The sequence below is a fragment of the Cydia splendana genome, chromosome 3, assembly GCF_910591565.1.
Source record: "Cydia splendana chromosome 3, ilCydSple1.2, whole genome shotgun sequence".
Taxonomy (NCBI): domain Eukaryota; kingdom Metazoa; phylum Arthropoda; class Insecta; order Lepidoptera; family Tortricidae; genus Cydia; species Cydia splendana.
Window position 1 is genome coordinate 15,946,890 of NC_085962.1, and position 16,548 is coordinate 15,963,437.

Here is a 16,548-nt window from a genome sequence, read left to right on the forward strand (position 1 = left end):
TATTATCAACAGCTGGTTTCATAGGTCGTTTTCTTTCCTCTATTTCTTTTTGAAGCTGCTATTCGATATCCTGACTTTTTTGCCAACACATCTTCTACTGTATTTCATAGCTTCTTTATATCTTATCGTCTTTTTTATGTAATTTCGTACTATTGTACCATAATACCACTGTTACCTGAAAAACAACTAATGCTTGCAATATAACAAAGATTAGGTAAGCCCCATCATGCCTCGCAAATTATGCCCCGTCTTGCCTTCACCTCCATAATTTAGCAAAAATAGTCTTTAAAAAAAAACACACCAAACTTCAAGCACTTTGACTTACGCCACACGGCAATTAATCTAATAACAAATGCGTTAAAAAATCTAAGTTAATCAGGCATTATTACTTACGGTTTTATAACAAATTGTTTAGCTCCTAAATTAAAGATCGATGAAATTGGTAAACACACGTTTCGACCTGCGGGCTCAGCACGGTTCCATTTTTATCGACTATCACTAAGCGCGTCCCTTTCGCACTTACATACTTGTTAGAACGTGACAGGCATGGTGACAAGGGATAAAAACGCGACCGTGCTAAGCCGCCTGCACTGAACAAACGGACGCGCTCTCACTCCCTACTGACATCGGACTGATGGCCATTTGGGAGGGGCGTCCCGTTGGCCATTACGATTCGTTAGTGTGATGTCTAATTTCGCATATGTGTGGGGGGCCCCATCTAACCTCGTGTCCCCGTCTTATTCGTATCTTCCCTATCATAATTTCATCTAATTCCTAATTTTGCAGCGGCCATCGAATGTTACGAAAACGTTATCACCATTTCGTGCTCAAGCGCCGGTGATAAAGGTACCCGTCGTAATGGGGGCGGTAAGTAACAAGATTTGCAAATACTTAATGTGGTTCTTCTTGCTCGAATTTCATACAAACTTTCTTGGCAGCCAACTCCTATTATATAGGGTTTCTTCACTTGAATATGTAATGTTTGGGTAGTATATATATTTCTGACTGCGCCAACGTAAAAAAAATACTAGAAATTGATTCATATTATTAAGAAAAAAGCCTTCGCAAATTAGTAAAATTTTGCCCCATTGCTTGTTTACATGTGTGAGTGATGCTTATAGTATAGGTGGAATTCTAACATGGCGACTTCATTTGACAAGCACTGATTTTTAATTTATCAAAGGTGTAACAGATGGCTGAGATGGCACTTTAAAACCGGAACACAGAGGTTACCTGTGTATTTTGTTTTATCTTCACTCAATAGAGGGAGATATATTTAATGCACAAAGCATGTTATGAGATGAGTATACTCATTTCAAGAGTCTTCTTTTTGATAAGTATAATTTTATTCCCAGATTTAATATATGTAACTTATATTATATAATAAAATACATTTATATAACTATATATTTAATAGAAAGGTCAGCCACCGAAAAATCTTGTGAATTCTGCTTTCGTCTCGGCAGAAATATAAATGTTCTCTGGAAAAGCCTATATTTATTCTAACAATGATTTTTAAACTAAAGTAGCTATATTTTTCTCAAATATATATATTGGGAGAAAAATGTCATCTTCTTGTAAATAAATAAACAAGATTCTATATGTTCTGCGTGTGCATAACAATAGTAGATTGTTAACCAAGGGATCATTTCTGCTGCGTTCTCACTGCGTTCGAGCGCCAAACTACCTACCTCGGCAGAAATGATGCATTTAACCCGAGTTAAACACTCTACTTTTCATTTCGCATACGAGAAAAGTAAAATGCATGTGTTTTTTTTAAACATGACTAAGTATTACATAATTTTTTTTGTATTTTTTGAGGGTACTTTCAATTAACAATTTAGCCAAAAGTATCGTTATTTATGGAATGGGGAGTCAAATATCAGAATGGAAATTATATAACAAATCCATTTATACCCAAATTTCAACTGCTTATCGTGAAAAAAAAAACGTACTTGGAATTGGAACCTAAAATGCTCTAGTGCAGAAACGTATCATTTTCTGCACACCTTTTAGAACAACAATGACCCTCTTTCAGAGCATGAGAAAACGAATATTTCTTGTTTTCTTTGCATTTGCATTTTTCTCTCGATAATTTAATCAATTTGTAATATAGAAAATCGTCATAAATTCATAATCATAAATATCAAAATATAAAAGGACATACACTTTTAGAAGATTTCTAGTTATTCCCCGCGCGACGTTGCCAAATGGTTCGAAAAGGCAACATACTCGCAACGTTCGGATGTCGATAAGTCGACAATGAAAAATTTTATTTTTGACAGTAATGGGTTACTTAAATAAGAAGGCATGTTTTGCCCGGATTAACTATGGTCAAATGGTCTAGTGGCTTTTAACTATTGTGTATAACTCTAAGTTGAACAGCATGACAGAGTTCAAATCACGAACAAAGTCTCAATTATTATTATTATTATTTTTTTTTTTTTCAATTCTTTGGCTTTTTATATCCTTATTTTTTTATGACACGATTAATTTACGATTTTTAATCATTATCAAACGGGACTTACCTAATCGCGTATAATTAAGTTTTTAAAATTTACCTCCGAGTTCCAACGTTCCGACGGCGTAGACCCCGTGGTTGTCGGGTCGGGCTCTTCTCTTAGACAACGGGGACAACGCCGTCCTCGAAACGTCGGAGGTAAATTTTAAAAACTTAATTAAACGCGATTAAGTACTGTTTTTCTAAACAATAATAGAATAGATAATATTTATTTTATATCTAAATTAATTGTGATATATATTAGCAAAGGAGGAAAGGCTGACCATAGTCATCCAGCGTGGAAATGTTGCTAGTATGGGCACCTTCACACCGGGAAAGACAGGGAGCGGTTAGTTTATATAAACTGTTAAGTTTTATTTTTTAAGTAAATTATTAGTTGTAATTTAATTTATAATTTCTATTAGCATATCTATTTTTAAAAATCATAATAATCATGATAATATAGAAAAGAAATAATGATAATATAAAAAGGTAGATAAAGGTACAGTTAGTTATGTAGTATAGGTACTAGCCGCCGCCAGTTATTCTACTTCGTAGAAAACGTCAATTTCCTTTAGCATTGCATTTCCAAAAATCCTTTCTAGATGGAACAACATTTGGAGATTATGTAAAATTGTAACTATGTATAGGTATATAATTTCAATAAAATGTAGGTATTAAGGTATACTTAAATCAATGTTTACTTCTTATGTAGGTAATTCGCGAACTTAATAGTTTTTATGACTGACCAACAATGATTACGACGTTTACGATAGGTACAGAAAGTAACGCTCGACTTCTGTATAAACGTAAGGAAACATAATTATAATTGGGTCAAACAGATCACTGTGTTATGTCTTTCCTGTAGACATACACAAGAGTTAAGGGCTATAAAGGTTAATTTTCTTATTTAACCCTTATCCACGTGAAAAGGTCCTCCTTTTATTTAGAGAACTATGATAAAATCATTACTTACATGCCCACAAGCTGTTAACTATTGCCCACAGGAGAGAAAACTAGTGTGTTATCGCGAACAGTACATTTTTCTCTCCTGTGGGCAATAGTTAACAGCTTGTGGGCATGTAAGTAATGATGTTATCATAGTTCTCTAAATAAAAGGAGGACCTTTTCACGTGGATAAGGGTTAAATAAGAAAATTAACCTTTATAGTCCTTAACTCGTGTGTATGTCTACAGGAAAGACATAACACAGTGATCTGTTTGACCCAATTATGTGCAACCATATATAGGTAAATAAACGAGTTTGCATCCCATCATAATCACAATATTTTATAGTGTTTAAAAAACACTATTTTGTTTTTTTCTATTTCTCATTACTTCCCTAAAAATGTGACTCACACGCCAGCTTAGTTAGTAGTGTTAGTACTAAGCTAACATTAAAAGCGTTTTTTGTAATTTTAGGTAAAATAATTTGCGTCATTCTCAATTCATAATAAGAATAAAAATATATAAATTATAAATGTTTTATTAAATAAAAAAAATAAAAAAATTAAGCACCGTCGTGATTTGAACCCAGAATCATTGTCACTAGCTAAAATTTATTCAAAACAGATGTAGTGGGTGCCACAAGCACATGACAATCAACGTCTGAAAATATCAGTTGGTTCTAAGTTACTTGTCAATGTCTCAAATCAGAATTTAAATTGTTGTGTTGTGTTGTTGAATCTAAATTGTTTTTCCTAAAAAAAAAAATTTATGCGCTGCACTGCGCCCTCTAGGTTACTTTACTGTAACATTCCAAATCTACTGACATTTGACACTGACTTTAGGTATGTAAGTGTGCGTGAATGCAAGATATTGCAATATTTTGCAGTTCTATTCAGATAATAATTAAATGAGACACTGTTGAGTATAACATGTTTTGATTTGGACGTAATATTTTTTATTGTTTTGGCCAATATCAACACATCTTATGAAACTGTTAATATTTTGGGAGAAACGGTAAAAATCCACAATTCGTGCCCACTGACGCCATCTTTTGGCTGATAATCGGCATCCCATCCCTAGACATCCACCTTAACGTATAAAATATTCGTTCATACTTGTTGAAAATCGTGTAGACTTAATATACATATCATTTACATGTATAGACTTAATATAAACAGGCAACACCTATACTCTATGCTACCGCTCTATAACCGTTCGGTTTGTCTTTGATTTCCCTCCTTTGGAATATGTAGGCTCTGCATAATAAGTTAATCCTAATTTCATTTTAATTATAATCATGTGACGTATTTTAATTTTATTTCATCGTCCATTGACATGAACAAAATGTAGTTTAATTTGTGGTAAATTAAATCTAGTATTTTGTTGAGCAGAAGAAGTATTGTATTTTATTTCCGACGACATCAATCCTTCGTCGTATTCCTACGCCGTGCCCTGCGCCTACATCCTGCTCATCAGGTTAAGTTGCCCAGTGGTGGATGCCGCGAGGATACTGGCAATTAGAAACCAAAGAAATGTATGATTGTATTGTATCGGAGTGAAAATTTTGAGGTTAGAAATATCCTTCACGTTTCACGTAGTCGTCGTCGTCTCTGAGCGGCTACCGCGAAAACCGAAATTCGCAAATTGCGGGGATCTTTCTCTTTTACTCCAATGAAGGCGTAATAAGAGTGACAGAGAAAAATGCCCGCAATTTGCGAACTTCGATTTTCGCGGTTATTACCCTTTGCTCAACCATTACTGTCACAATGATGTTGGATGGAACACAAATGATCACAATGATGCAACATGGAACCATGGAAACAGCCTGCTTCACTGACGAGTTGTCGGTGAAACCTACGCGTGCCCTAGTACTGCAAGGACCAGGAAGGAGTAGCAGCGTGTTCTGGACGACAAGAAGAGGAGGCCATCACATTCAAGAATGAATATACTAGCAAATGCTATTAAATTACTTAGTTATAATATAATACATGTAGGGCTCTTTTATCTTCTAATGTCATCTTTAGAAATGTTTTCCATGTATTTGTTGTTTCTAACATTTTTCTGTATGTAGGACTTATTTACTTTGGGGATTGTTCTTGTTACACTGTTGTTTTCCAAAAGGATCTTTATAAAAACTATGATTTTCTGAAAGTCACTGGCAACCAAATATTTAATGCTTATAAGGAGAATGGTTTGTATGTGGTACAAGTGCAGTGCGTCTTTGAGGAGGAGCATTCCAAGCCATTGGACAGGCAAAGGACAGTGAATGCTCATACTGTGCTGACTGTGTCAAAGGACACTTTGCTAAAATGTCGATATCACTTGTCAGGATCAGGTATGTGGGTTTGTGGTGACGGGAAAAAGTGCATGTGTTTTATTTTCCAGAAAGACACCATGAATGTTAGCGATGCGCCAATATCTGTTGGCAGTAGGCTCGCTACTCAACCCAAGATATATCCTGATGTGAATGGACTTTTTGTAAGGACTACAAGCCAGTTTTTGGGGCGTAACTTGCATCTTGTTGGCCTTCACAAACCTTTGTACCCGAAGAATATGGGAATTGAAGCAATATTTTAAGGTGAGTTCTCTTTTGTTTGCTTTTATACAGGGTGTGGCTTGTAATAAGAGCACAAAAAATTAAAGTTAACTAGTCAGGAATTAAGTCCAAATAGTTTCAATTAATTAAAATGAAAATTTTTTTTTGATTATTTTCTAACAAAATTAATCGACCCAGCAATGTACTGCAGACATTATGTGTCCAGTCGGAATATATACTTGACATTGACGTTTACGATCGTTTTCAATAATATTGAAAAACTTAATAAATACATCAATATTGCTTTATAAGCATATGCAATTCTAATTATATAGTCACATCTTTCAACATTACTTAACAGTTTTCTTATCAAATGGACCTGACGGGAAAAGGGCGAAATGAGATGCTATAAAGTAACTTGAGCTGTTTATTAAGCAGTTCCAACAAAAAATGCGCACTTTTATAAAATCACTGATAATAATTATGCCAATCTTACTGGATAACTTCACGATTCACGAGATAACTTGCACTTTTAAAATTTTGTAAGAATGTTTCCTTTCAACAACAACGACTGCGAACGACGGTACAACCTGTTCTCCGTTTGACTCCGCTCCGACACGACATCGACATGTGCAATACTAGGTGTAGGGCCTTCTCAAAAGTCTCAAAACGAACGAAGAATTTCACAGCTAATTCATCTGGCTGTATGTATGTCGCAGTCGGATCGTATAATCCGCCGTATTACATTACGGCTAGCCGTTTTCAAAAACAGGGGCGTTTTGAAATGCGGCGGTTTAACGAGTAGCCGGATTGAATGCGGCTGAATGAGAATCCGCCGGAATGTATTCGGCGCCATACGTTCTTCAACACGGCTAGCCGTAATGTAATACAGCGAGTCATTAGCCGCCGCTTTGACAGTTTTTAGTTCCCATTTTTAACACCTGTGGCGCTGTCTGACAAATGCTGGGGTGTCCATCAAATCTGGAGTTCGTCGGACTGTTTCTTTTCAAAAAACATTTCCTTCGTAACTTAACTAGACGGAGCCCCGCTTCGCGGGCTCCTATTTCTGAGCGGTTTGCCCTTCGGGCATCTGAAGCTACCTAACGAACCTAACCTACCTACCTATTGATTTAGTGAGACGTCCGTGAAAACATTATACTTTGGGGAAAAAAGCGTAGGTAGGTAAACGTAGTAGGTTAGGTTCGTTAGGTAACTTCAGATGCCCGAAGGGCAAACCGCCCAGAAATAGGAGCCCCGCTTGCGGGGCTCCGTCTATTTAAGTTGTAAAGGAAATGTTTTGGAAAAGAAACACATGTAGTGCGGTGGGACAATGGTAAAAATAAATTAAATTGCAAACATTGTCAAACTCCGGTTACGTAGGCGACCGAAAGAACTGGTCACTCTACAATCTAAAATAGTAGTACGATGCGGCTAAACGTAGGCCGCCTTATTGAAGAACGTATCGCAATGACAATTCGGCTAATCGTCGAACCGCCGCATTTCAAAACGCCCCTGTTTTTGAAAACGGCTAGCCGTAATGTAATACGGCGGATTATACGATCTGACTACGACATGTACACGGCGTACGGTGACCGTACCAAATTGATTCTGATTGTGACCGTACTATGGTGCACCCACATTCGTAGCTCTGAGTTGAAAATAAAGCTCGGTTAACATTTACTCTTGTTTCGTTAATATCATGTTACATATTTTACGTGCATAACTGATTAATTCATAATAAATTTTATTATTTCTATTTTGCTTTATTTTGATTTTGCAACTTGACGTACATTGTCATGTATGTAGGAATAGAGTAAACAATCCCTAAAAAAATTGCAATTCGTGGTTTATGTTTTTGTGCCCATACAACCATTTCCAGTCGCCGTTACGACGCGGTGTTGACACATCTTGTGTCGACACCGTCTGTTTCGGTCACAATTCCAGTCGCAGAGTCGTCGCCGTGTCGACACAGTTACCAGAAATGGGGAAAGGTCGACACATGACACAAAGTGACATAAAGTGTGGTCGCCGTGTGCACACATTGTTTCGAGTTTGCGACTACTTTATGCTAAAATCATTCGTTCATTCGTTCATTTTGGTCCTGTCAAATGGAAACTGTCAGATGGAAAAATACTTAAATAAAAATAAGTGACATTAATACGCCATCTCTAAAACGGATTACAAGACGTAATTATATATTGTTTGCATTTATATTACAACAGGACTTAAATTATTATGGGGAATTAAACTGCTCGAGTGATTTGATAAACTAAGTGTAATATAATCAACGCGCCACCACATTGTTTTAGTTTAGCCGGAAATGAAATTGTTTACTTCTCAGTGCCTGTGTTCATAACTATATTATTTGAAGCATTTTTAGTACTTCGATGCGTATACTATACTTAAATAACAGAAATAACGCTTTACATACTACGAAACTTGTTAATTATGATGTATAAATATGGTTTAAGGCTGAGAAATATTGCAGTCACAAAGTAGTCGCAATGTTTCGACTTTGTGTCGACTCTGTGTTGACCAAGGCCTATTGACTTCCTTGGAATGACGTGACCCTTCATAATTGTACATGTGTGCTCCGTTCCTAGAGCAAGATTGCCAGTAATTACCATAAAAATATTTTACTACAGCAACATTGCTAGAACTGGCTTTGTCTATACGATTTCTAGGAACAAACCCAATTATTTTATCAAATATATTTTGATTTGTATTTTATGAAGTAGTCGAAGTCATATGTAAATTATTATCTATTTCAGTTTGTCTTTGTCTATGTTCATAAAATCTATGAAGGGTAGACGTGCCTCTACCCTCCAAGATAAAATTAAAAAAAATCTTTGTCAATAGGCCTCTTTGATAGGCCTTGATTTGGGTCTGGCCGGTAAGAACATAGGCAAGACAAAAGTCTGTAATGTCAATGCTGTCATTAAAGTCATTTAACGCAAAAATATCAATTTTCATATAAAACGATTTATTCACTTGAAATATATTTATTTACCTATTAATTTTAAAAATAAAAACTATTCATATGTACGAGCAACATATCTAAATGCGTCTTCGCACAGACTTAGTTAAATTTAAACCGTTGTAGTAAACCAGAAACAGCGATAATTTCAAGGTAAGAAATACATATATTAATCTTTAAATAAAAATGAGCGTACTAATTGCCAAATTAAAATATAATAATTTAATCTAATTATCCCCGTAAGTCCCGCGGACGCTATATCGCGTCCGAAATTTTAATCAAAATTCATCATAGATGTAAAACCTCACATTGTTTAAGCTGGTAAATTTAGACCCGGTAGCAATTAGCGACGTTAGTAATTAGGCAGTTAGATTATATTGTTTAATTTGTGACTGTTTTGTTTTAGAGAGGGAATCAGCAGATGGCTTGAGCGTGAGATACCACTATAATCCTGGGCCGTCATATGATTTCTTGGAAAAAGCGCAAAGGGCACGTATCTGCCGCATATCCAGACTAGTATCCCGGTGACCAAGAACGCTGCGCGGAGCTGTGCAGCAGAAAATGTCCGATAACCGGATAGATGTATAATAACAACTTGAAACCATTTGCCATATCAATGTATGTATTCATATGTATTGCCCCTAACATATATACAGTAATCTTAATAGGAATGAAAATATTTATATCTTAATATACTTTTTTGTTACCTTTTATATTTGACGAATTTCTAAATATAGTACCTAATCATTACCTTTTAACGTATTTTTTTATTTATTTGTGATATGCTAATTTAAGAGCCCATCAACGTGCACACTAGCGCCGCTGCTAAATAATCGTGATTATTTAAATTTAATGACAGGTATTTAAAAAAGGGGACCGCTACGGACTGTATTGTGTATTTAAGTATCTTTTGAATACATCAAACTAGTTTTTATGTTACTGGATTCGTCAATCTACGCGTCCAAAGTTAAAACGGCCGTTTTTGTTTTGAGCTCATAGATCGACGAATCCAGCAACATAAAAACTAGTTTGGTGTATTCAAAAGGTACTTAAATACACAATACAGTCAGTAGCGGCCCCCTTTTTGAAATACCTGTCGCTAAATTTAAATAATCACGATTATTTAGCAGTGGCGCTAGTGTGCACGTTGATGGGCTCTTAAAAACCTGACCCCAACAAAAAAGAAAAAATACAAAAAGAAATTCCCTCTCCGGGATTCGAACCCAGGACCATTTTAGCTTCCTGAACAGGCGGGTATTACTACCAATACCCGCTAGGCTAAACGGGTTGTCAATTCTAATTACAATGGTATCCTACCAGAGCGCTAGTAGTATAAACGAACTTTTGAAAGGGACATTTTTTTGTATGGAGTTATCGTTCTTCTCCTAGTGAGTATTATATTCTTTGGTGTTGACACATGACACGCGCTGTCAAAAGTAATAAAGTTACTGGTATGTTACTGGATTTGCAAAATGGCTCCTTGTGTTGATTTGTTTTCAGATATTCTCAAAGTGTAAAAATGCCGTGGTCAGAGATGGGCATTAATCGATTAACTGTTTATTCGACTAATTAATGGAATAAAAAAAGTTAATTCTCAAATTTTAATCGCGATTAGTTTAGTCGACCTAACATAGATTGAAATTGAATTAATCTGAATATTAATCGAATAAATTATCGATTAAATCTAGATTGAAAGTGGACAGGGGGCCATTTTTGTACGTAAAAATAATAGAAATGTCTTGCATGCAGATGGTAGCAAAACACTTTGTCATAAAAGTCGAGATGGGTGTCGATATATAGGTTTTAGGGAGTGCCGATTTCGAAAATAATGACCATTTTGGAATCCGAAATGGCGGCCATGCACTGTGTCATAAAAGTCGTCATGGATGTCGTTTTATACGTTTTAGGGGGCCCCAATTTTGAAAATGATGACCATTTTGGAATCCAAAATGCCGGCCATGCACTATGCCATAAAAGTCGTCATGGGTGTCGTTTTATAGGTTTTAGGGGGCGCAGATTTAGAAAATGATGACCATTTTGGATTCCAAGATGGCGGCCATGCACTATGTCATAAAAGTCGTCATGGATGTCGTTTTATAGGTTTTAGGGGGCCCCGATTTAGAAAATGATGACCATTTTGAAATCCAAAATGGCGGCCATGCACTATGTCATAAAAGTCGTCATGGGTGTCGTTTTATAGGTTTTGGGGGGCGCAGATTTAGAAAATGATAACCATTTTGGATTCCAAAATGGCGGCCATGCACTATGTCATAAAAGTCGTCATGGGTGTCGTTTTATAGGTTTTAGGGGGCGCAGATTTCGAAAATGATGACCATTTTAGATTCCAAGATGGCGGCCATGCACTATGTCATAAAAGTCGTCATGGATGTCGTTTTATAGGTTTTAGGGGGCCCCGGTTTAGAAAATGATGACCATTTTGACATCCAAAATGGCGGCCATGCACTATGTCCTAAACGTCGTCATGGGTGTCGTTTTATAGGTTTTGGGGGGCGCAGATTTAGAAAATGATGACCATTTTGGATTCCAAAATGGCGGCCATGCACTTTATCATTAAAGTCGTCATGGGTGTCGTTTTATAGCTTTTAGGGGGCGCAGATTTCGAAAATGATGACCATTTTAGATTCCAAGATGGCGGCCATGCACTATGTCATAAAAGTCCTCATGGATGTCGTTTTATAGGTTTTAGGGGGCCCCGGTTTAGAAAATGATGACCATTTTGACATCCAAAATGGCGGCCATGCACTATGTCATAAACGTCGTCATGGGTGTCGTTTCATAGGTTTTGGGGGGCGCAGATTTAGAAAATGATGACCATTTTGGATTCCAAAATGGCGGCCATGCACTTTATCATTAAAGTCGTCATGGGTGTCGTTTTATAGCTTTTAGGGGGCGCAGATTTCGAAAATGATGACCATTTTAGATTCCAAGATGGCGGCCATGCACTATGTCATAAAAGTCGTCATGGATGTCGTTTTATAGGTTTTAGGGGGCCCCGGTTTAGAAAATGATGACCATTTTGACATCCAAAATGGCGGCCATGCACTATGTCATAAACGTCGTCATGGGTGTCGTTTTATAGGTTTTGGGGGGCGCAGATTTAGAAAATGATGACCATTTTGGATTCCAAAATGGCGGCCATGCACTTTATCATTAAAGTCGTCATGGGTGTCGTTTTATAGGTTTTAGGGGGCGCAGATTTCGAAAATGATGACCATTTTAGATTCCAAGATGGCGGCCATGCACTATGTCAAGTCGTCATGGATGTCGTTTTATAGGTTTTAGGGGGCCCCGGTTTAGAAAATGATGACCATTTTGACATCCAAAATGGCGGCCATGCACTATGTCATAAACGTCGTCATGGGTGTCGTTTTATAGGTTTTGGGGGGCGCAGATTTAGAAAATGATGACCATTTTGGATTCCAAAATGGCGGCCATGCACTTTGTCATTAAAGTCGTCATGGGTGTCGTTTTATAGGTTTTAGGGGGCGCAGATTTCGAAAATGATGACCATTTTGGATTCCAAGATGGCGGCCATGCACTATGTCATAAAAGTCGTCATGGGTGTCGTTTTATACGTTTTAGGGGGCGCAGATTTCGAAAATGATGACCATTTTGGAATCCAAAATGGCGGCCATGCAGTATGTCATAAAAGTCTTCATGGCTGTCGTTTTATAGGTTTTAGGGAGCGCAGATTTCGAAAATAATAACTATTTTGGAATCCAAGATGGCCGCCATGCACTATGTTAAGTTAAAAGTCGTCATGGATGTCGTTTTATTGGCCATGGTCATCAATTTCGAAATCTGCACACCTGTTTCAAATAAGGTATCGGTAGATGCATCCTAGTAAGTCAACAACATCTATATCTACTATCGAAATGTACTTTTGATAGTACTTATGTAGTAGTACGAAATGTAATCTGAAAGGAATCAAGTAATATATATTCCTGTACCTAATGAAGAATCGACATTGATTTCTATTACTCGTAATTGTAGTATTCGAAAAATTTATTCCTGATTCCTCAAATGGAATTGTACTTAGTAATTCGGTATTGTTAGATTACAAAGTAATCTTAATAGGAATAGGAATAGGATAGCCTCGCAATCCAGAAGGTCATAGCCTCGCAATCCAGAAGGTCATTACCGATCTAAAGTCCCCTCTTAACATCTGGTACCTCGATGATGGTACCATTGGGGGCAAACCGGAAGAGGTGGAGCAAGACTTGCTCGTCTTGCTGCCGCGCCTGAAGGATATGGGGCTGGAAGTGAACACCTCCAAATGTGAGTTTTTCCCCTGTGGACCGCAGTCATCTTCTCTCTTCTCTTTTTTCTCGGGTTTACTTTCCGGCCTCAAGGAATTGCATACTGATTCTTTTTGCCTACTTGGTGCACCGATTTTTCCTTCCGCAGTTCCTGAGGCACTACAAATTCGTAGGAATCTCCTTCTCCTTGCGGGCGAACGTCTCAAGGGTTTGACTCCGCACGTGGCCTTAGTTCTATTGCAAAAGTGTTTCGCCGTTCCCAAGATCACGTACCTGTTGCGCACGGCCCCTGTTTGGTTATTCCCGGGTGACATTGAGACCTTTGATTTGGCGATTAAGTCGACGATTGAGTCGGTGGTCAATGTGTCCCTGGATGATATTCAGTGGACACAAGCAGGTTTGCCAATCCGTCACGGAGGCATTGGGGTGCGGCGTGTGGGGGACATTAGCCTGCCGGCCTTCTTGGCGTCGGCCCATGGGGTTGCTGACCTAGTTGCTAAAATGTTATCACTAAATGGCGACGGGGTGAGCATACCGTATGTGGCCGACGCTGTGAGACAGTGGTTGGCTATCAACCCAGGTGCGTCCGTCCCGGAGAACCCAAGACTCCAGCGCGCGTGGGATGAGGTAGGGTGTAAGGCCACCTTGGACGGTCTGGTTGGGAACGCTTCGGGTGTGGACCGCGCAAGGCTTCTGGCAGTGGCGCGGCCAGAATCAGGGGCTTGGCTGCAGGCGTTACCCTCCCCTCAACTGGGTACGTTACTCGACGGTGACTCGTTGCGGGTGTCCGTCGCTCTCCGCCTGGGCTGCGATGTATGTCAACCACATTTATGCATCTGCGGTTCCACGGTGGGGGCTGACGGCCATCATGCATTGAGTTGCCGTCGATGCGTCGGGAGGCATCCGCGTCACCATGCCTTGAACGATATTGTCCAGAGGGCGCTCAGATCAGCGGGTGTTCCATCCGTGCTTGAGCCTCCGGGTCTAAGTCGCACGGACGGCAAGCGGCCTGATTGCCTAACCTTAGTGCCGTGGGAGAGAGGGCGGTGCCTGGTCTGGGACGCTACGTGCGTCAGCACCTTCGCCGCCTCTCATATCAGTCGCACGGCACGCGCGGCCGGAGCGGCGGCCGAGTCTCAGGCGGCGGTGAAGCGCCAAAAGTATGTTCCCTTGGGCTCGGGTTATATTTTCGTCCCTTTTGCGGTGGAAACGGCGGGCTGCTGGGGTGCTGACGCGAAACAATTTGTGCGTGACATAGGCCGTCGACTCAGGCAAAAGGGAGAGGATCCCCGCTCCGAATCGTTTCTGGTGCAGAGGCTGTCCATAGCCATCCAGCGGGGTAATGCCGTGAGTGTTATGGGCACTTTTGCACCGGAAGCGATAAGGAACGGGTTTTGACGGATAGTTACTTTCGTAATTATTTAAGATGTATTATGTATTGTGTCCAATATTGCTAATTCAAATAAATACATAAATCTAGGAATCGGTAATCAGATTACAAAGTAATTTCAAGTAATCGTGGAATCAGGAATCAATTACGAAATGCCCATCTCAGACTAAGTAGCACTGCATTCAATTGATCTGTTTGGCGAACCGCGAGTTCACAGTTCGGGGCGAACTACTATATGTATAGGTTTTAGGGTGTGCAGTATTCGAAAATGATGACCATTTTGGAAACCAAGATGTCTACCGTACACTTTGTCATAAAAATCGTCATGGATCTCGATTTATAGGTATTAGGGAGTGGAGAATTCGAAAATTATGACCGTTTTAGAATCTAAGATGTCTGCCGTGCACGTTGGTTATGGTCATCATTTTCGAATTCTACTCTTCCTAACACCTATAAATCAACATCCATGACGGGTCATATGACAAAGTGCACGGCAGACATCTTGGAATCCAAAATGGTCATCATTTTCGAATTCTGCACTCCCTTAAACCTATAAAACGATATCCATGACGACTTTTATGACAAAGTGCACGGCAGTTATCTTGGATTCCAAACTGGTCATCATTTTCGAAATCGGCACTTCCTAAAACCTATAAAACGATATTCATGACGACTTTTATGACAAAATACGTAGCCGCCATCTTGGATTATAAAATGATCATCGTTTTCGAATTCTGCACTCCCTAAAACCTATAAATCGACATCCGTGACGACGCAAGTTATCTTTATTTTCAGATGTAACAAATTGCTACAGAATACAAAGGACAAAAAAGAAGCGAGGAGGTAATGAAACAAGCAAAAATGCAGATGATTCCTCGACGCAATTGGGTGATTCTTAAATTGTGTCCAGATTTTTTTGTCATAAAAGTTTTTATTTTTCACATATTACTCTCACAAGTTCCGTGACATTTCGACCTTGTAATTTTTTAAGTAAATGTTTTTGTTTATCTATGAGGATCTCACTAGAATAATATAATCAAGGTATGTTTATATTTGATGATTGAAATAGTAACGTAAAAAAAAAAAAATTGTGTCTTATATTCCTGCCGAAGACTTTTATTTTACCTTTTCCTTCTACACAAGTTTGGCCAAGTAATAAGAATTTAGGGCTCTCAATTTTATTTTGACTTCTACAACAGTAAAGCTACGAGGCCATGTTTGGTATCGTTTTCGTATAAATTCGCAGTACCAAATTTAGTTAAGGTATCACATTGACACCATTCCGAAGTAAAAACATATAAACTTATAATAATACTTTCTTTTAAACTCCTCTTCACGCTTAAACTGCTGAACAGTTTTAATTTAAATTTGGTACACATATATCACAGAAATATTCAAATTACACATATCTACACCTCGCGCAATCAATCTACAAAAACATACCTGCACCCCACATATCTCACAGTCTTACACTGTTACTCAAACCCGAAAGCAGTAACTCCTAAAATTCCTATACTGATCAAGGATTTTGCTCCGGCTCTACCCAGTTATAACATTCGATAGTCAAACTACATTAAATAATTTACATGATGATTTAGATAAACACGGCAGTCCTAACTGTTACAAACTGTGGGAGCCTGCAGATTATTCACAATTTGACAGGTTTGGTAATTTTACAGTGTTAACAGTAAATATACGTAGTTTAAACTGTAATTTAGATAAATTTCTGGTGTTTGTGTCGTGTTTTGATATTGCGATTGACGTTTTGGTCCTCACTGAATGCTGGACTAACGACTCACGTGCGCCACCCAATATTACAGATTACAACCTTTACTACAGTAAAATTCATCTTAATAAAAACGATGGCGTCGTAGTCTATGTGCACAGCAAACATAGTGCACATTCACAAGAACCCGCG

General features: G+C 38.4%; 1 protein-coding gene across 1 annotated transcript in view; it reads left to right on the forward strand.

The window, feature by feature from the left end:
* The first annotated feature begins 858 nt into the window (after positions 1-858).
* Positions 859-16,548, forward strand: part of LOC134806675 (coiled-coil domain-containing protein 18-like) — a 57,913-nt gene continuing 42,223 nt past the window's right edge. Inside the window, exons 1-3 of the mRNA XM_063780002.1 lie at positions 859-867; positions 13,115-13,259; positions 13,389-14,587. Of these exons, the coding sequence (XP_063636072.1) occupies positions 859-867; positions 13,115-13,259; positions 13,389-14,587 (1,353 nt within the window). The remainder of the gene's footprint in view (positions 868-13,114; positions 13,260-13,388; positions 14,588-16,548) is intronic.